Genomic DNA, 14,334 nt, shown 5'->3' on the forward strand with positions numbered 1-14,334 from the left:
GCCTTAGAACATGACACATGCAGGCTTTGGCCATTCAGATTTCTGGTGTGGGTGGGGCAATTTTGGCTATCTTTGGTATCTAAATTGGTTGGCATCTTGCTGTTACATCTGCCTTAGTTTCAATTCATGGTGTAAATCTGCATGCTATGGGTCTGTTAGCCACTAGTGGCTTGATGTACTAGAAAGTCATTTATGATCTGAGAACTCTGGGGCTCAACCTTTGAAGCAAAGTTCAGTGAAGTACAAATGGGCTGTCTCCACACTGCTGTAAACCATTGCTAAACTTTCTGCTTGTGTCAGAACAGGTCGGAAGGACCCGATCAGCCACTGTGACTCTGAACAGCAAATGAGGCCCTGGACAGAAGAAACTAAGTGAGCTAAGTAAGTTGGCTGCAATCCTGTTGGTTTATTTTCTGTTGCTGTATGTAACAAAACACCCAGGGCTAAGTTCTTTATAAAGATGTACATTTGGCTTGCAATTCTGGTAACTAAATGGCCCAAACATCATGGTACTTGTCTGCATTACAATACCATGGAGAAACAGAAGGGGTCCTCTCAACATGCAGAAAGGCCAATCGGATAGGATGGTCTCACTTTTATAACCAGCTTTTGCTAGAATGATTTCCTGAGGGCATGCATCAATTAATTCTGAGGATGACGCACTCATGTTCTAATGATGTTGCAGTAGACTCTACCTGTTTCAGATTCCCCCACCCCCCAACTGAGCCACGCTGGAGGTTTTGAATGACACAATTGTGAACCCAGAAAGCTCTAGGGAAAACATCTCAAACCATAGCAGGCCACTCCAACAAAGTGTCACATACTGGAAAGTTTAACCAGAAGGGAGTTTCTCACGATTCTGAAGACTGGACATACAAAATCAGCATGGTATTGGGCCTTTCTCCCCGGCTTGCGTCGGCTGCCTTCTCACTGCATTCCTGCCTCCCTGTGTGTTCTAATACTCACATACAAACACCATTTTGTAATAGGCACAGCTGATTTAAAGGTTCTAGTTCCACACTGAGGTACCCGGGGTAGGTAGGGCTGCAACAAATGAATTGGGGGGGGGGGGTCCAGGGGCGTAATTCAGTTCACAGAAAACTCCAGTGGGGGCTGAAAACTAGGAGGAGCACCATACTCCCAACCCTCAGTTTCCCCTTGTCCACTCCTTTCAAAAGGGAAATATTTTTAAAAAGCATTTCTGCCTCAGTTTCTCCACTCCTCAGTGACTCACGTGTCAGTGATGAAGAGGATTGGGAACAGGATGTAATGTAGGTTTCCTGAGACTCTGACTCAGACACCAGTTAACAGGATGTCTTTGTTTCTCACATTTACTTGGTGCAGAGCAAATCCCAAATCCTCCTCAGAGCTCTGGGGGCTCCCAGGTGGCAGAGGTGAGAGAGCATGTTGTGTCCCTGGGTCACTGACCACCAGTATCACGGACTCAGAGACTTGGGTTGACTTCAAATATTTCAAATATTTCGACAAAGCTTAGTTTTGTTCCTCAGGCCAAGGAATAGCAGATCCTCCTTGACGTCCGGAGTCCATTTCTGTACAGAAGGGTTTGCAATATATCATGCATAAATATATATATTCATATGTGTGTGCATCTGTGCATTTGTATGTATAATACAGATGGATAGGCAATTTAAAGTTAATTGAATGGAAATAAGGAGAGAAAGTAACCAATTGTCACACAAGCCTAAGGCCAGGTCATAGTTAATATAATTAATTCCAAAAGGCTAACAAAGGATAATTCATTAAGTGTTTAAAGAAGAGAGGTGAGTATCACTGCATATTTTTGATAGTAGTCCACTTACCACCCACCGACCATGAGCACACTAAGTCCCCAGACATTGCCTAGCAGAGGCAGGGGAAGGAGCCATTTATCTTCAGCAGTCTAGAAATTTAGTGCAGCAATTAGGAGGTAACTGGAAGACAGGTCTTTTGCTTGTAGTTCAGCTAGTTTAGAAAGGCCAACTCTAAAATAAAAACAAAGATTTAAAGACGGGAGATGGTGACACATGCCTTTAAATCTCAGTACCCGAGTCAGAGGAAGGCCAGCCTGGTCTAGGGAGCGAGTTCCAGGACAGCCAAGGGTCCACAGAACCACAGCCCCCAGGCTGGCTGAAGGGGTATACGTGAGGTGGGAAGTTACATAGCGTCTGATCATGACGGAAATGCTCAGGAAGGCCTGCACTCAGGTGCTGGGTACCGCAACCAGTGTAGGCCACTTGCGGTCATCTTCGCAGTGACCTGAAATGCATAGAAGGACAGTAGTTCAACACCCTTCTGGAAACAAAACAGCAACATCTACAAAAATGTACCAGTTCAAAAGTTGCACAAATTTTAAGGCTGCTCGAGCAGACTGAAATTGTTAATGAGGTTAGAATAGAAAACCAAAACTTTTGCAAGCTTTCCTTAAAACAAGCCAAAAGGCCAAACAGCGGCCATCGTTGCCCGGCGACGGCACGAAAGGGACGTCTCCCCTAAAAGGGTAAGGACGCCAAGAGACAGGCGAACAGCTCTCCCGGGAGCACGTGGTGGCTCTGAAAAGAGCCTTTGGTGGGACGGAACCGGGGGCCGGGAGCTCAGGCCCGCTCCCCGCGGATGCGGCGGGCCAGCTGGATGTCCTTGGGCATGATGGTGACGCGCTTGGCGTGGATGGCGCACAGGTTGGTGTCCTCGAACAGACCCACCAGGTAGGCCTCGCTCGCCTCCTGCAGCGCCATGACGGCCGAACTCTGGAAGCGCAGGTCGGTCTTGAAGTCCTGCGCGATCTCGCGCACCAGGCGCTGGAACGGCAGCTTGCGGATCAGCAGCTCGGTGGACTTCTGGTAGCGCCGGATCTCACGCAGCGCCACGGTGCCGGGCCGGTAGCGGTGCGGCTTCTTCACGCCGCCCGTGGCCGGCGCGCTCTTGCGGGCAGCCTTGGTGGCCAGCTGCTTGCGCGGGGCCTTGCCGCCGGTGGACTTGCGGGCGGTCTGCTTCGTGCGGGCCATGGCGAACTCTGAAGGCGAAGAGACCAGGAGCAACTGGGACCTGCCCTCACCCGGGCCGGCCCTTTTATAGGAGCAGTCTCTCCCCCAGGCGGGGCGGGGACAGCGACTTGAAAGTCCCGCGCTGCCCGGCCATTGGCCGTGGCGTCACCGGCCCCGGGCCCGCCCATTGGCTCGGACCCGACCCGCCCCCTCGCCCCGCCCGCCCGCCCGCCCGCCCCTTGCCCAGCCCCGCCGCTGGCTGGCTGGCTGGCTCGCCCAGGCGCTCCGCGGGCGGGGCCGTCTGTGGTAGCTACCGGTGGACGGCCGGTGCCAGCTCTGCCGGAAAGACGCGCGCGCAACCGCCGCACCGCCCGCCCGGCGTCCAAAGTCACAGAGCGGGACACGAACCTCCTCCTAGACTTTGCCGGAGGGGCGAGCGGCAGGGGCGGCCGGCTGTGACTTAATAAGAGGTCCGGCCTGGCTGGCTCCGACTGGACTCCTGGTCGAGTCCCGGTCTCGGGGGAAAGTGGGGGCAGAGGCTTTCGGGGCGCTAGGTTGGGAGCCGGGGGGGCGCCTTACGAGCCCGACAAGCTGTGTGGGGTTCGTGTGTGTCGGGGAGACGACATATGGCGGGCGCAGAGTGCTCAGTACAACTGCTGCGAGACGCCAGACTCGGCGCAGGACACGGGGAGACAGACCCCACAGGATGCTTGGGAGCCCACGCGCAGCGGGAAGGGCATGGGGACTGGACGGAGAGCGAGTGGCGACGCCACACCCTACACTTTGGGACCCGGAAGCCACTAGGCCGACTACCGTGCCACAACCCTTTAATCTGAACCGGTGGGTGGCTCTGAAAAGAGCCTTTTGAGTTCGCGGGCGTCCTCCCGAGACGCGGGCCGCTGCGAGCAGCGACCTCACTTATTTGCCCTTCGCCTTGTGGTGGCTCTCGGTCTTCTTGGGCAGCAGCACGGCCTGGATGTTGGGCAGGACACCGCCCTGCGCGATGGTCACTTTGCCCAACAGCTTGTTGAGCTCCTCGTCGTTGCGGATGGCCAGCTGCAGGTGGCGCGGGATGATGCGCGTCTTCTTGTTGTCGCGGGCCGCGTTGCCCGCCAGCTCCAGGATCTCGGCCGTCAGGTACTCCAGCACGGCCGCCATGTACACCGGCGCGCCGGCGCCCACGCGCTCCGCGTAGTTGCCCTTGCGCAGCAGCCGGTGCACACGCCCCACCGGGAACTGCAGGCCGGCGCGCGACGACCGCGACTTGGCCTTGGCGCGGGCCTTGCCTCCTTGCTTACCGCGGCCAGACATGACGAAAAATAAATGCAAAACACACACGCTCACAAACAGAAAACTGCGCGCCAGCGCCGCCGCCTCACCCTTTTATAGGCAGAGCTCCGATTGTCCGCCCGACGCTCTCATTGGCTCACACGCGGCCTCACACCCTGGCCAATAGGGGCGCGCGCACAGGATCCGCTCATTTACATAAGCCCGGCTCCCTCGCCTGACCGCCGCCGCGAACGCGCGAATCACGACGCGCGTGGCCAGAGCCCTCATTTGCGTGCGGCCCTTCTAAGGGCCGCATCCTCCTGGGCTGTGTCGCCCGCCCGCCCGCCCGTCCGCCTGCCTGCCTACCTACCGCACTGGGCCAGTTCCGCCGTCTCTGCTAACCTTCCCTCCTCTCCCCACCCCTCCCCTCCCCTCCCTTCCCTGGGTGCGTCCCGCCTCCGAGAGGCCCGGCGGTGAGCGCGAGCGCAGCCGCGGGGACAGGTGTGCCGGACGTGGGTGACTCGGACGTCTGGTCCTGGGCCCGGAGCTGCTGCTTTCAGGGCATCCTGGGTGAGGCGTCTCGGGGGAGCCAGGTGGCTCTGAGGCAGCTGACCAGGTCACCAAGTACCGCCCGCCATTTCAGCTCCGCGAAGGCAGAAATATTGGACTAGAGTTCTTTGGCGGTGGTCGTGAAATTAAGTCTTCTGGAGAAACAGTCTTCTGTTGAAGCCCCCAGGTTTTTGGCTTGGACAAGTCTCTGGTAGATGAATATGAAGAAACATTGTTAAGTTGAGACGTTGAATGACTTGCGGCCTTTTCATTAAACTTGGTAACTTGATATTCAAGTCGATATGTAAAGTCATGTTTGAGATTGAGATAGATGAATCTAGGGTTCAGCAAAGACTCTAGTTTCCTTTTTTTCTCACTGTCACCTTGCTTCCCTTTCTCCTGGCTGGCTGTGCATCAGTTTTCTCTCTCCGCTGCCAGCTCTTAGCATTGTTTCCTTGGCTCCTGCCATGCTGTTCTGATTGTCTTGTTGCTGCGCTTTTCCTCCCACATAGTCCCTGCAGATTGTGGCACCTTGGGCATTTCTGCTCCTAGTAACCACATGCTTCTAAAAATTCAACAAAGATAGACTAGATCCAGACTCCTGTATAATTAATTCCCAGGGGCCTTCCTAAACAAGTATCTGACTACCAACAGCATTAGAAGTGGTGTGTAGAGGGTGGTTTGATTTCAGCTGGGAGAGAGCTACTTCAGGAACCTAGTCCCTAAAGAAGCAGATGCTCGTGCTTTTGAAAAAATAAAAAGACCTCTCGAGGTCAAGGGATAACAGAGCTGACTGAAAGCCTGCCCTCTCTGCCTTATTTGGTGTCTTGTCTCCTTTGGCTGAAGGCACAAAGATAAGTCATTGTCCTACCTTTCTCTTGCATCATAACAGATGCATGCAATTATCCATGAAGGCAAGGCCACACCCTAGAGCTGCAATGATCTTTCTTGTATGAGAAGGATGTCCTCACAAGATGACAGCTATATGGACTCCCCACCTTGCAAGATCAGAACTGTAGCAATGATCTAAGAAACCACACTCTATCAGGACTGCTAAATTACGCTTGCCTTGTGCCTGCCCCAGTTCCTCCTCTGCTTTAGGCTAAAGCTCATGCCAGTTAGTACCCTGAAGATAGACTTGAGGGGTCCAGTAAGAACTGGATTCCTATTCCTCTTCCCAATGCAGTCACCTTCCTTGACTAATTCTCTACTTTGATTTTCTTGAATTTGGATAAGTGATTGAGCCTAGCCAGGGTTCCTAGAGCCGAGGCCTTTACCCTAAAAGCTTTGGTTACTATGTCTATCTCCCAACCTGTTTTGTTTTATATTCTAATGACACTGGCACAGGTTTATGACTTTTGGCTTTGTGGAATATGGCCAAAGTGAAAGGTTGTATTGACAATATTGAAGAAAACACACTTTGAAAATAAATTGATAACCATGTTTAGGAAATGACTTGGAGTGGGGGAAAATGCATTTTTTGTTGGAGATCTTGGAAAGATTGTGAAGTAGTCAGTGGCAGAGTGCAATGGCTCAGGTGGCCATGTACACATTAAATATGACAGCTCCAGCTGTAGTTAAGAGGCTGCAGCTTTGAAACTGGATGTGTTTATTTTAGCAAATACAAAATGGCTTCAGTGCAAGAAGAGTGTAGTTCCAGAAAGCATTCATGTAAGACCTTGTAGACAAGTCTCAGACGAAATATTTAGCAACAGATAGTATATGACAAGTAGCAATGAAATTGGATTTTACAGATCACCCAAATGCTGAGGTCTTGTTACAAGGTACAACAGAAGATTGGCAATGGTAACAGGAAAGCTGGCCCTACATGGTAGAACCATAGGGATATTTTGGAATGTAAGCTGATGTTCAAATAACTGGCTAAATTTTATGTTTTAAATGCTTGCCCAGGCCCTCATGTATAGCTCTGTGCTCTGTGTTTAACATGGCAGTGGACTCTGGCTTAATGTTAAGCAAGTTAGACATTGGTAGGGGCATCACAGAAACCAAATTTCAAGCAAAAGTTTAATCCAAAAGGTTGATCGTGTTGCTATCCTCTATGGGACATTTCTCTTGAAGTCCCTGTATTGTAAACTGTTTCTTCCAAGTGAAAACAATTTCTCACGCAAAGCATGGCGGCCTAGAAGACCTAGGAGATAAAATTTACAAGGCTCAGAAAACTGCACAAACAAAAGGTACAAGACTTCCTCCCCATGGTTTTACAAGGAAAGGTGGTACGGTCCATAGGGGGATGGGCAGGTGAAAGGACAGAGCAGATGCCTTCATAGGCTGCTCAGTCTTCTCTCAGAGGTCAGACTGAACAAGCAGTGTCTAAGGAAAAGCTATGAATAAAGGACAACCAATCTCCAACAGCCCCAACATCAAGGAGGAGGCCTGGTCCATGTAGTACTAGGCCAAGCCAGGCCTAAGCCTACCTCCACAGCAGTATAGTGACAGGCCTGCCCAAAAATGGAAAACTATTTCTGAGCAGCCCCTGACTAGCCTGGGCACAACACAGGCTAAACTGTTGGCAGATTGAGGGAGCTTCTAGGGTGCCGTTTTCAAGAGTCCTCTTGTACCTGAGTAGGCTTTCCAGTGATGCCTTTGATTCACTCCATCAGCACTTACCCATACTCACAGGTGACCCCAATAAGCCCCCTGGCTCACTAAATTAGTCTTGGGTGAAATGGCCTCTTTGTTGGTGGTGCTTTATCTGGGGTGAACAGATAGATGTTCACATTATAAAGGGTAAGAGGTTCTTGTGCAGGCAGATAAGCACAGGGAAAGCAGGAAATGTTGTCATACTCATCTCTTCAAAGGAAGATGTTTACCTGTCTCCCACCATGAACGCTGGGGAAAGAGGAAGTTTATAACCTGGTTATCTGTAGGGTCAGGCTTTATCTGAATCACCCAGAATATTATGTGTGGGTCCCATAAAGATGGCTGCCCTCCATCTGGCACAAGGACAGAGAGTTCAAAGCTGTCAGCAAGTCATAAGACCTAAAGGTCAAAGGTGTGGCTACAGAAGGATGTTTCAGCCATCTTAGTCTAAATAACAACAGACCTGAATCTGAGGTATGTCTACTCCTAACTGTCAAGGCTAAGGAAGGAGAAGTTGAATCTGAGGTATGGCTACTCCTGATCTCAAGGCTAGGGAACAAGAAGTTTAGAGCTAAAGTGTGGTTATTGAACCCTTGGAATGAGTGAGGAAGAAAAGTCTGTTCTATATACATGATACTGTGTTCCACTTTTAGTTATGGTATATAAGAGTGGTGAAAAATAAACTCGTAGCATTTCAGTATTGACTGGTCTGCCCTCCTGACCTTTAATCTCTCTCTCTCTCTCTTTGTCTATAGCTAGCCTTTCCCTCATCTACACTCCCCCACTCAGGTATGGACTTGGGGAAGCTTGGCTGGCTCAGATTGCAGCCCCACAAAGATCGCTCCTGACAATTTTGTTTGTTTATCTAAGACTCACATCCCACAACCCCACTAAATCTTGAACTTTGCTTTTCTGTCCATAAAACCCATCCTTATGTGAGATGTCACCTCTACTTTACAACAGTCTAAGCTTCTATGTTATCTTAGAGCTAGCCCAATCCTGACTCCCACAGGCATTATGTATAGCTCAGCCATTCTCCCTAGACTCTTATCTTGAGCATTGTTGCTGAGTCATGAGTATCCATCTCTATGGAAGAATCACATGTATTTTGTAAATAGTTTCAGTGTGTGTCTTAAGCTTTGCTGTGCACACAGGACTGAGTTAATTGTCCTCAGGAAACTCTCCCACCCCCAAGTTGTGCTGTCTTTAAATATAGCTAAAATAAGCCACCAGGTGTCAGACCACAAATTTGAACTTAATGAAGTAATAGCTGTGGAATATGAGTGATGGTGTTTATGGATTTCTTATGTAATCTCAGCCCTTGTGTAAGGCTAGGAGTGGGACCACAGACAGATCACTGCGGCTTTCAGGCTAGCAAGTCTAGCTGAAACCACGCTCCAGGTTTAGTGAAAGACCCTTCATCAAAGGAAGGAAAGAGAGAGCAATGCAGAGGAAGAGAGGTAGAAACTAAACATTGACCTCTTGCAATATGGGAAGAGCACATCCATATATACACACAGCTAAGTCTTATAAAATGCCTTCCACCCATATATCAAATGTCAGCAGAAAGTCAGTATGACTTCATTAGATAAGTTTAGCATATTTAGAATGTGTAGATTTAGTTTAGTAATGTAGCATCGCATCATAGTGTTTTTGACATAATATATAACTGCTATATTATTGTAATGAAGTTTTGTTTGTTTTCCAAGACAGTGTTTCTCTGTGTAGTTTTGACTGCCATAAATTTTTGTATAGGTTTTATTGCTTTGATTTTTGTTTTCCAGACTGAAATCCTTGAAAGAGAGCTAGCTAGCAGAAGTATTTTTAAATAGATGTTGTGATGGCTATTCTTGTTTGTCACCTTGATTGTGTCTGGAATTAGCTGAAACCCAATGTCTTCATATATCTGTGAGGCATTTTCTAAATCATCTGAAGTGGGAAGACCCATCCAAGCCTTTTGAGATGGGAAGATTTCCCTTAAATCTGGGTCATACCTTCTTGTGGCAGCCTACATGAAGGACATGGAGAAGGAAGCTCTTGCTCTTTGCCTATTTGCACCTCTCTGGCATTAAAGCTTACTTCATCAGGATTCTGGGACAGTGTGTGCATCTTAAACCTTGACTACTTATCTCTGACCAGGACTTTGGTGATTTAGGGCTTATTCAGATGTTAATCCAGGATAATCTCTCAGCCTTAGAATCTAATAGGCAAATCCTTTTTCCCCGCTTAAGAAAATATTGATAGGTTCTGAAAATTTAGACCATGCACAGAGACGTCAACTACTGATAGGTTTTGAACTGCATCCACACAAGAGATATATTGAAGTCTAATTCACAGTAATTTAGTATTTTGCCTTATTTGAAAGCATTTGGGCAGATGTAATCAAGTTAATTACAGAAGGATTACATCCAGTATAATTAATAGCTTCACAAGAAAATAGAAACAAGGGTTAAAAGGAATAATGCCAGATGAATATGATCAAAGCACATTACATACCTGCATAAAATTAGGGAGAAGGCTGGGGATGATTGGAGTTATGCTACCACAAACAAAAACATTCCTGCTTCTAGGTGCAGAGAGATAAGGAAGCATCCTAAGACAGTGACAGAGTCTTCCAGCCCTGTCACACCTCCATTTCAGACTTCTAGCTGTATGACTATGAGAGAACAATGTGGTACCTAACTACAGCAGTCTCAAGAATGCAACTGCCAAAATCTCTAATATAATTATTGAAACTTATAAAATTTTAGATAAAAGAATTCCAAACTTTTGTATGGTAGTAATATTAATTTTGGCCATCATGAATTGCTGATTTTTAACATTTGCAGTTTGGGCCCAAATGTGTATTTGGAAGCCTCTATTTTTCCTTGTCAACCTATTTGACTTGTATAACACCAGTCAATACAAAAGTTCAGGGCTGGAGAGATGGCTCATGGGGTTAACAGCACTTGCTGCTCTTGGCAGAGGGCCTGGGTTCATTCAGTTGCCAGTGCTACGTGGTGGCTGGCAACTGTCACTCCCTGAAGGCACCAGGCATACATATGATGCACATACCTACAAGGTAAACACACACTATATGAATCAATAAATACAAGGATTCACATTCTTTTAGTCCAGGGAATCTCATTCTTGACACATTTCAAGGTTCAAACTAAGCAGGAATATACCAGACAAGCTGACTTAATTGGAGTTTAAAGTTAACATATGGCCCAACGTGAGCTGAACTCTGAGAGGCTCAGTTCGGATCATCTCAGTTTGTCCTTTGTTGGGGTTCACGGAGATGGCTCCCCTCATCTTGATTTGAGGTCAGAGAGTTCAAAACTATCCTTACTCTTCCAAATTTAAACGTAAGACCTAAAGGTCTAAGACATGGCTACTTTAGGATGTTTGGTATTAGGCATGGATGTCTTATCTAAATAAGGAGAGATTTAGTCTAAGATGTTGTTACTAAATGGAGAATTTAAGTCTGTTTCTTCCTTGTACCTTGATAAAGAAGTCCATTGCCATTTCCCCCTTTTTGATCAGGGTATTTAAGAATGTGGAAGGATAAACTTGGGGAATCCAGTATTCACTGGATTGCCCTCCTGCCTCTATTCTGTGTCTGTCTTTTCCTTTACCTGCCCTTTCTCAATCCACACTCCCCCGCTCTGGTACCAGTCAGGTACAAGTTGGCTGGATCTGACTGAAGCCCCACAAAGATGGGTCACAACAGTTTTCCAGTAACTGTTCCTCTCAATGTCAACCAGATGACATCTAGAATGACCTGAAAGATGGGCCTCTAGCTATGCACACAGGCGGTTATTTAGATTTTGATGATTGATGTGATACCTGCCTACTGTGGATAACACTATTTGTGCAGGCAGGGGACCCCTGACTGCACAAAACAGAAGAAACTGAGCACTGGCATACATTAACCCACTGCGCTCTGCTCCACTGTGGGTGTGATGTGACCAGTTCTCTCAAGATCCTGCTGCAATCACTTCCTTGCCAAGGGCTGTGAGCCAAATAATTTTCAAGTTTCATTCCTCAGAATATTTTATCACAGCAACAGAAAAAGAAACTATGGCATCTCTCTTAGTAGCTTTTTTGACTTCACAATTTCATCTTGATGTTAAAAAGCTTTCCTCCAGATAACTTTCTATGCTGTGCCATCCATGTTTGATCTATTGTGAGATGGTACTATTGATGCAGATGTCTGAAGGAGGCCGGGACAATTTTTAAACCAATTAGGTCAAACCTAAGGACTGTGTGTGTGTGTGTGTGTGTGTGTGCATGGGGGTGCTCTGTTTCCTGGACATGCTGTAGCGTGTTCAGTCAGCTCATCAATGCAGAGTTGTGTGGTCTTTGCTGAACCCTGGGTTTATCTCAATCTCTCAAATGTAACTTCACATGTCCACTTGAATATCAAGTTATCAAATATGAGAATTCTTGCTAGACATTCAACTTCTCAACTCAACCATGCTTCTCTGTATTGCATCCTACTAACACCATCTACCCAGACAGTTGTTCTAGCAAAAAACCTGGGAGCTTACTCTGGACTGTTTCTCCATAAGACTTACAATTCCACCCCCACAACACAACTCTAGCCCAGTATTTCTGCCTGTGTCACTAGGACTGTGATCCAGTTAATGTCTAATCTACTAGTGGTTCTCTCTGACACAGCAGCAGCAACCACAAGCTTATTAACACAAATCAGACTAGAACATGCTGGCTGTGACATTTCTCTAGGTACTGCTGACATGGTGCTAAAATTATGGTAGCCCTGAGATGGCACTTCAAGAGTGATCTAGCCCCAGGCACAGTGGAAGGCTCCTAAACGGAGCTTCTGAGTAACCATAGGGCAAATGATCTGCGAAAGCCCAGTGTCATCTTCGATTCTTGCACACATTCAGCCAAAACCCACCAAACCCTACGTGTTCTTTCAAGCACTCTCAATTCCTTTCAAGCATTTTCTTGCCATTGCATGGAAGTAACCCTTGAAAGTGAGGCTCCTAGCAGTCAAACAGTAAGCATGTAATCGGTAGACCTTAATGTTTCAAGTAGAAGACAAACAGGACATCAGCTAATTCCTAGGTATCAGAAATTAGGTTTCCATCTTCCTCAATGGAAGGTCTCTACGTAGATCAGCTTGTGCTTGAGAAAGAGCGTCCAAAGATTTGTAGAAGCTTAACTAAATAATGTTGGCTTTTTCTAAGTAAACATGAACGCAGCAACATTTATTTATCATACTTAGAAAATAGGTTTGTTGACTTAGTTATTCCAAAGTTGCTCGGCTCAAGCGAACCAGGTTGACAAAATGAACTCTGAAGACAACTAGAAGAGCAGGCGCACTCTAAAATATGCACGCAGCTGTACTGTATCAGGATCATTCTCGGGACCTAGGACTGTATGTCACCAGAGTACCAAAGGCAGAGACGCGGGTAAAAGGAAGAAGAGACCGAGCAGCCTTCATCTGCGGTTGAACCAGCATTATACCTAAGGATGGGTGTTTCCGCAAAGACCCTTCGCGGAGCTGAAATGGCGGGCGGTACTTGGTGACCTGGTCAGCTGCCTCAGAGCCACCTGGCTCCCCCGAGACGCCTCACCCAGGATGCCCTGAAAGCAGCAGCTCCGGGCCCAGGACCAGACGTCCGAGTCACCCACGTCCGGCACACCTGTCCCCGCGGCTGCGCTCGCGCTCACCGCCGGGCCTCTCGGAGGCGGGACGCACCCAGGGAAGGGAGGGGAGGGGAGGGGTGGGGAGAGGAGGGAAGGTTAGCAGAGACGGCGGAACTGGCCCAGTGCGGTAGGTAGGCAGGCAGGCGGACGGGCGGGCGGGCGGGCGACACAGCCCAGGAGGATGCGGCCCTTAGAAGGGCCGCACGCAAATGAGGGCTCTGGCCACGCGCGTCGTGATTCGCGCGTTCGCGGCGGCGGTCAGGCGAGGGAGCCGGGCTTATGTAAATGAGCGGATCCTGTGCGCGCGCCCCTATTGGCCAGGGTGTGAGGCCGCGTGTGAGCCAATGAGAGCGTCGGGCGGACAATCGGAGCTCTGCCTATAAAAGGGTGAGGCGGCGGCACTGGCGCGCAGTTTTCTGTTTGTGAGCGTGTGTGTTTTGCATTTATTTTTCGTCATGTCTGGTCGCGGTAAGCAAGGAGGCAAGGCCCGCGCCAAGGCCAAGTCGCGGTCGTCGCGCGCCGGCCTGCAGTTCCCGGTGGGGCGTGTGCACCGGCTGCTGCGCAAGGGCAACTACGCGGAGCGCGTGGGCGCCGGCGCGCCGGTGTACATGGCGGCCGTGCTGGAGTACCTGACGGCCGAGATCCTGGAGCTGGCGGGCAACGCGGCCCGCGACAACAAGAAGACGCGCATCATCCCGCGCCACCTGCAGCTGGCCATCCGCAACGACGAGGAGCTCAACAAGCTGTTGGGCAAAGTGACCATCGCGCAGGGCGGTGTCCTGCCCAACATCCAGGCCGTGCTGCTGCCCAAGAAGACCGAGAGCCACCACAAGGCGAAGGGCAAATAAGTGAGGTCGCTGCTCGCAGCGGCCCGCGTCTCGGGAGGACGCCCGCGAACTCAAAAGGCTCTTTTCAGAGCCACCCACCGGTTCAGATTAAAGGGTTGTGGCACGGTAGTCGGCCTAGTGGCTTCCGGGTCCCAAGGTGTAGAGTGTGGCGTCGCCACTCGCTCTCCGTCCAGTCCCCATCCCCTTCCCGCTGCGCGTGGGCTCCCAAGCATCCTGTGGGGTCTGTCTCCCCGTGTCCTGCGCCGAGTCTGGCGTCTCGGAGCAGTTGTACTGAGCACTCTGCGCCCGCCATATGTCGTCTCCCCGACACACACGAACCCCACACAGCTTGTCGGGCTCGTAAGGCGCCCCCCCAGCTCCCAACCTAGCGCCCCGAAAGCCTCTGCCCCCACTTCCCCCGAGACCGGGACTCGACCAGGAGTCCAGTC

General features: G+C 49.5%; 2 protein-coding genes and 1 pseudogene across 2 annotated transcripts; 1 reads left to right on the plus strand and 2 right to left on the minus strand.

Annotated features, from left to right (window-relative positions):
* Window positions 1-2,514: 2,514 nt before the first annotated feature.
* Window positions 2,515-3,185, minus strand: LOC127232699 (histone H3-like; annotated as a pseudogene).
* Window positions 3,186-3,791: 606 nt separating this feature from the next.
* On the minus strand, window positions 3,792-4,295 carry LOC127232835 (histone H2A type 2-A). Its single transcript, XM_051199133.1, has one exon. The coding sequence runs from the start codon at window positions 4,290-4,292 to the stop codon at window positions 3,900-3,902; it is 393 nt and encodes a 130-aa protein (XP_051055090.1). The 5' UTR covers window positions 4,293-4,295; the 3' UTR covers window positions 3,792-3,899.
* Window positions 4,296-13,513: 9,218 nt separating this feature from the next.
* Window positions 13,514-14,014, plus strand: LOC127232841 (histone H2A type 2-A). The gene has a single exon (XM_051199150.1). It carries the CDS (start codon window positions 13,514-13,516, stop codon window positions 13,904-13,906), a length of 393 nt encoding a protein of 130 aa, XP_051055107.1. The 3' UTR covers window positions 13,907-14,014.
* Window positions 14,015-14,334: the final 320 nt, after the last annotated feature.

The sequence above is a fragment of the Phodopus roborovskii genome, unplaced genomic scaffold (genome assembly GCF_943737965.1).
Source record: "Phodopus roborovskii unplaced genomic scaffold, PHOROB, whole genome shotgun sequence".
Lineage (NCBI taxonomy): Eukaryota > Metazoa > Chordata > Mammalia > Rodentia > Cricetidae > Phodopus > Phodopus roborovskii.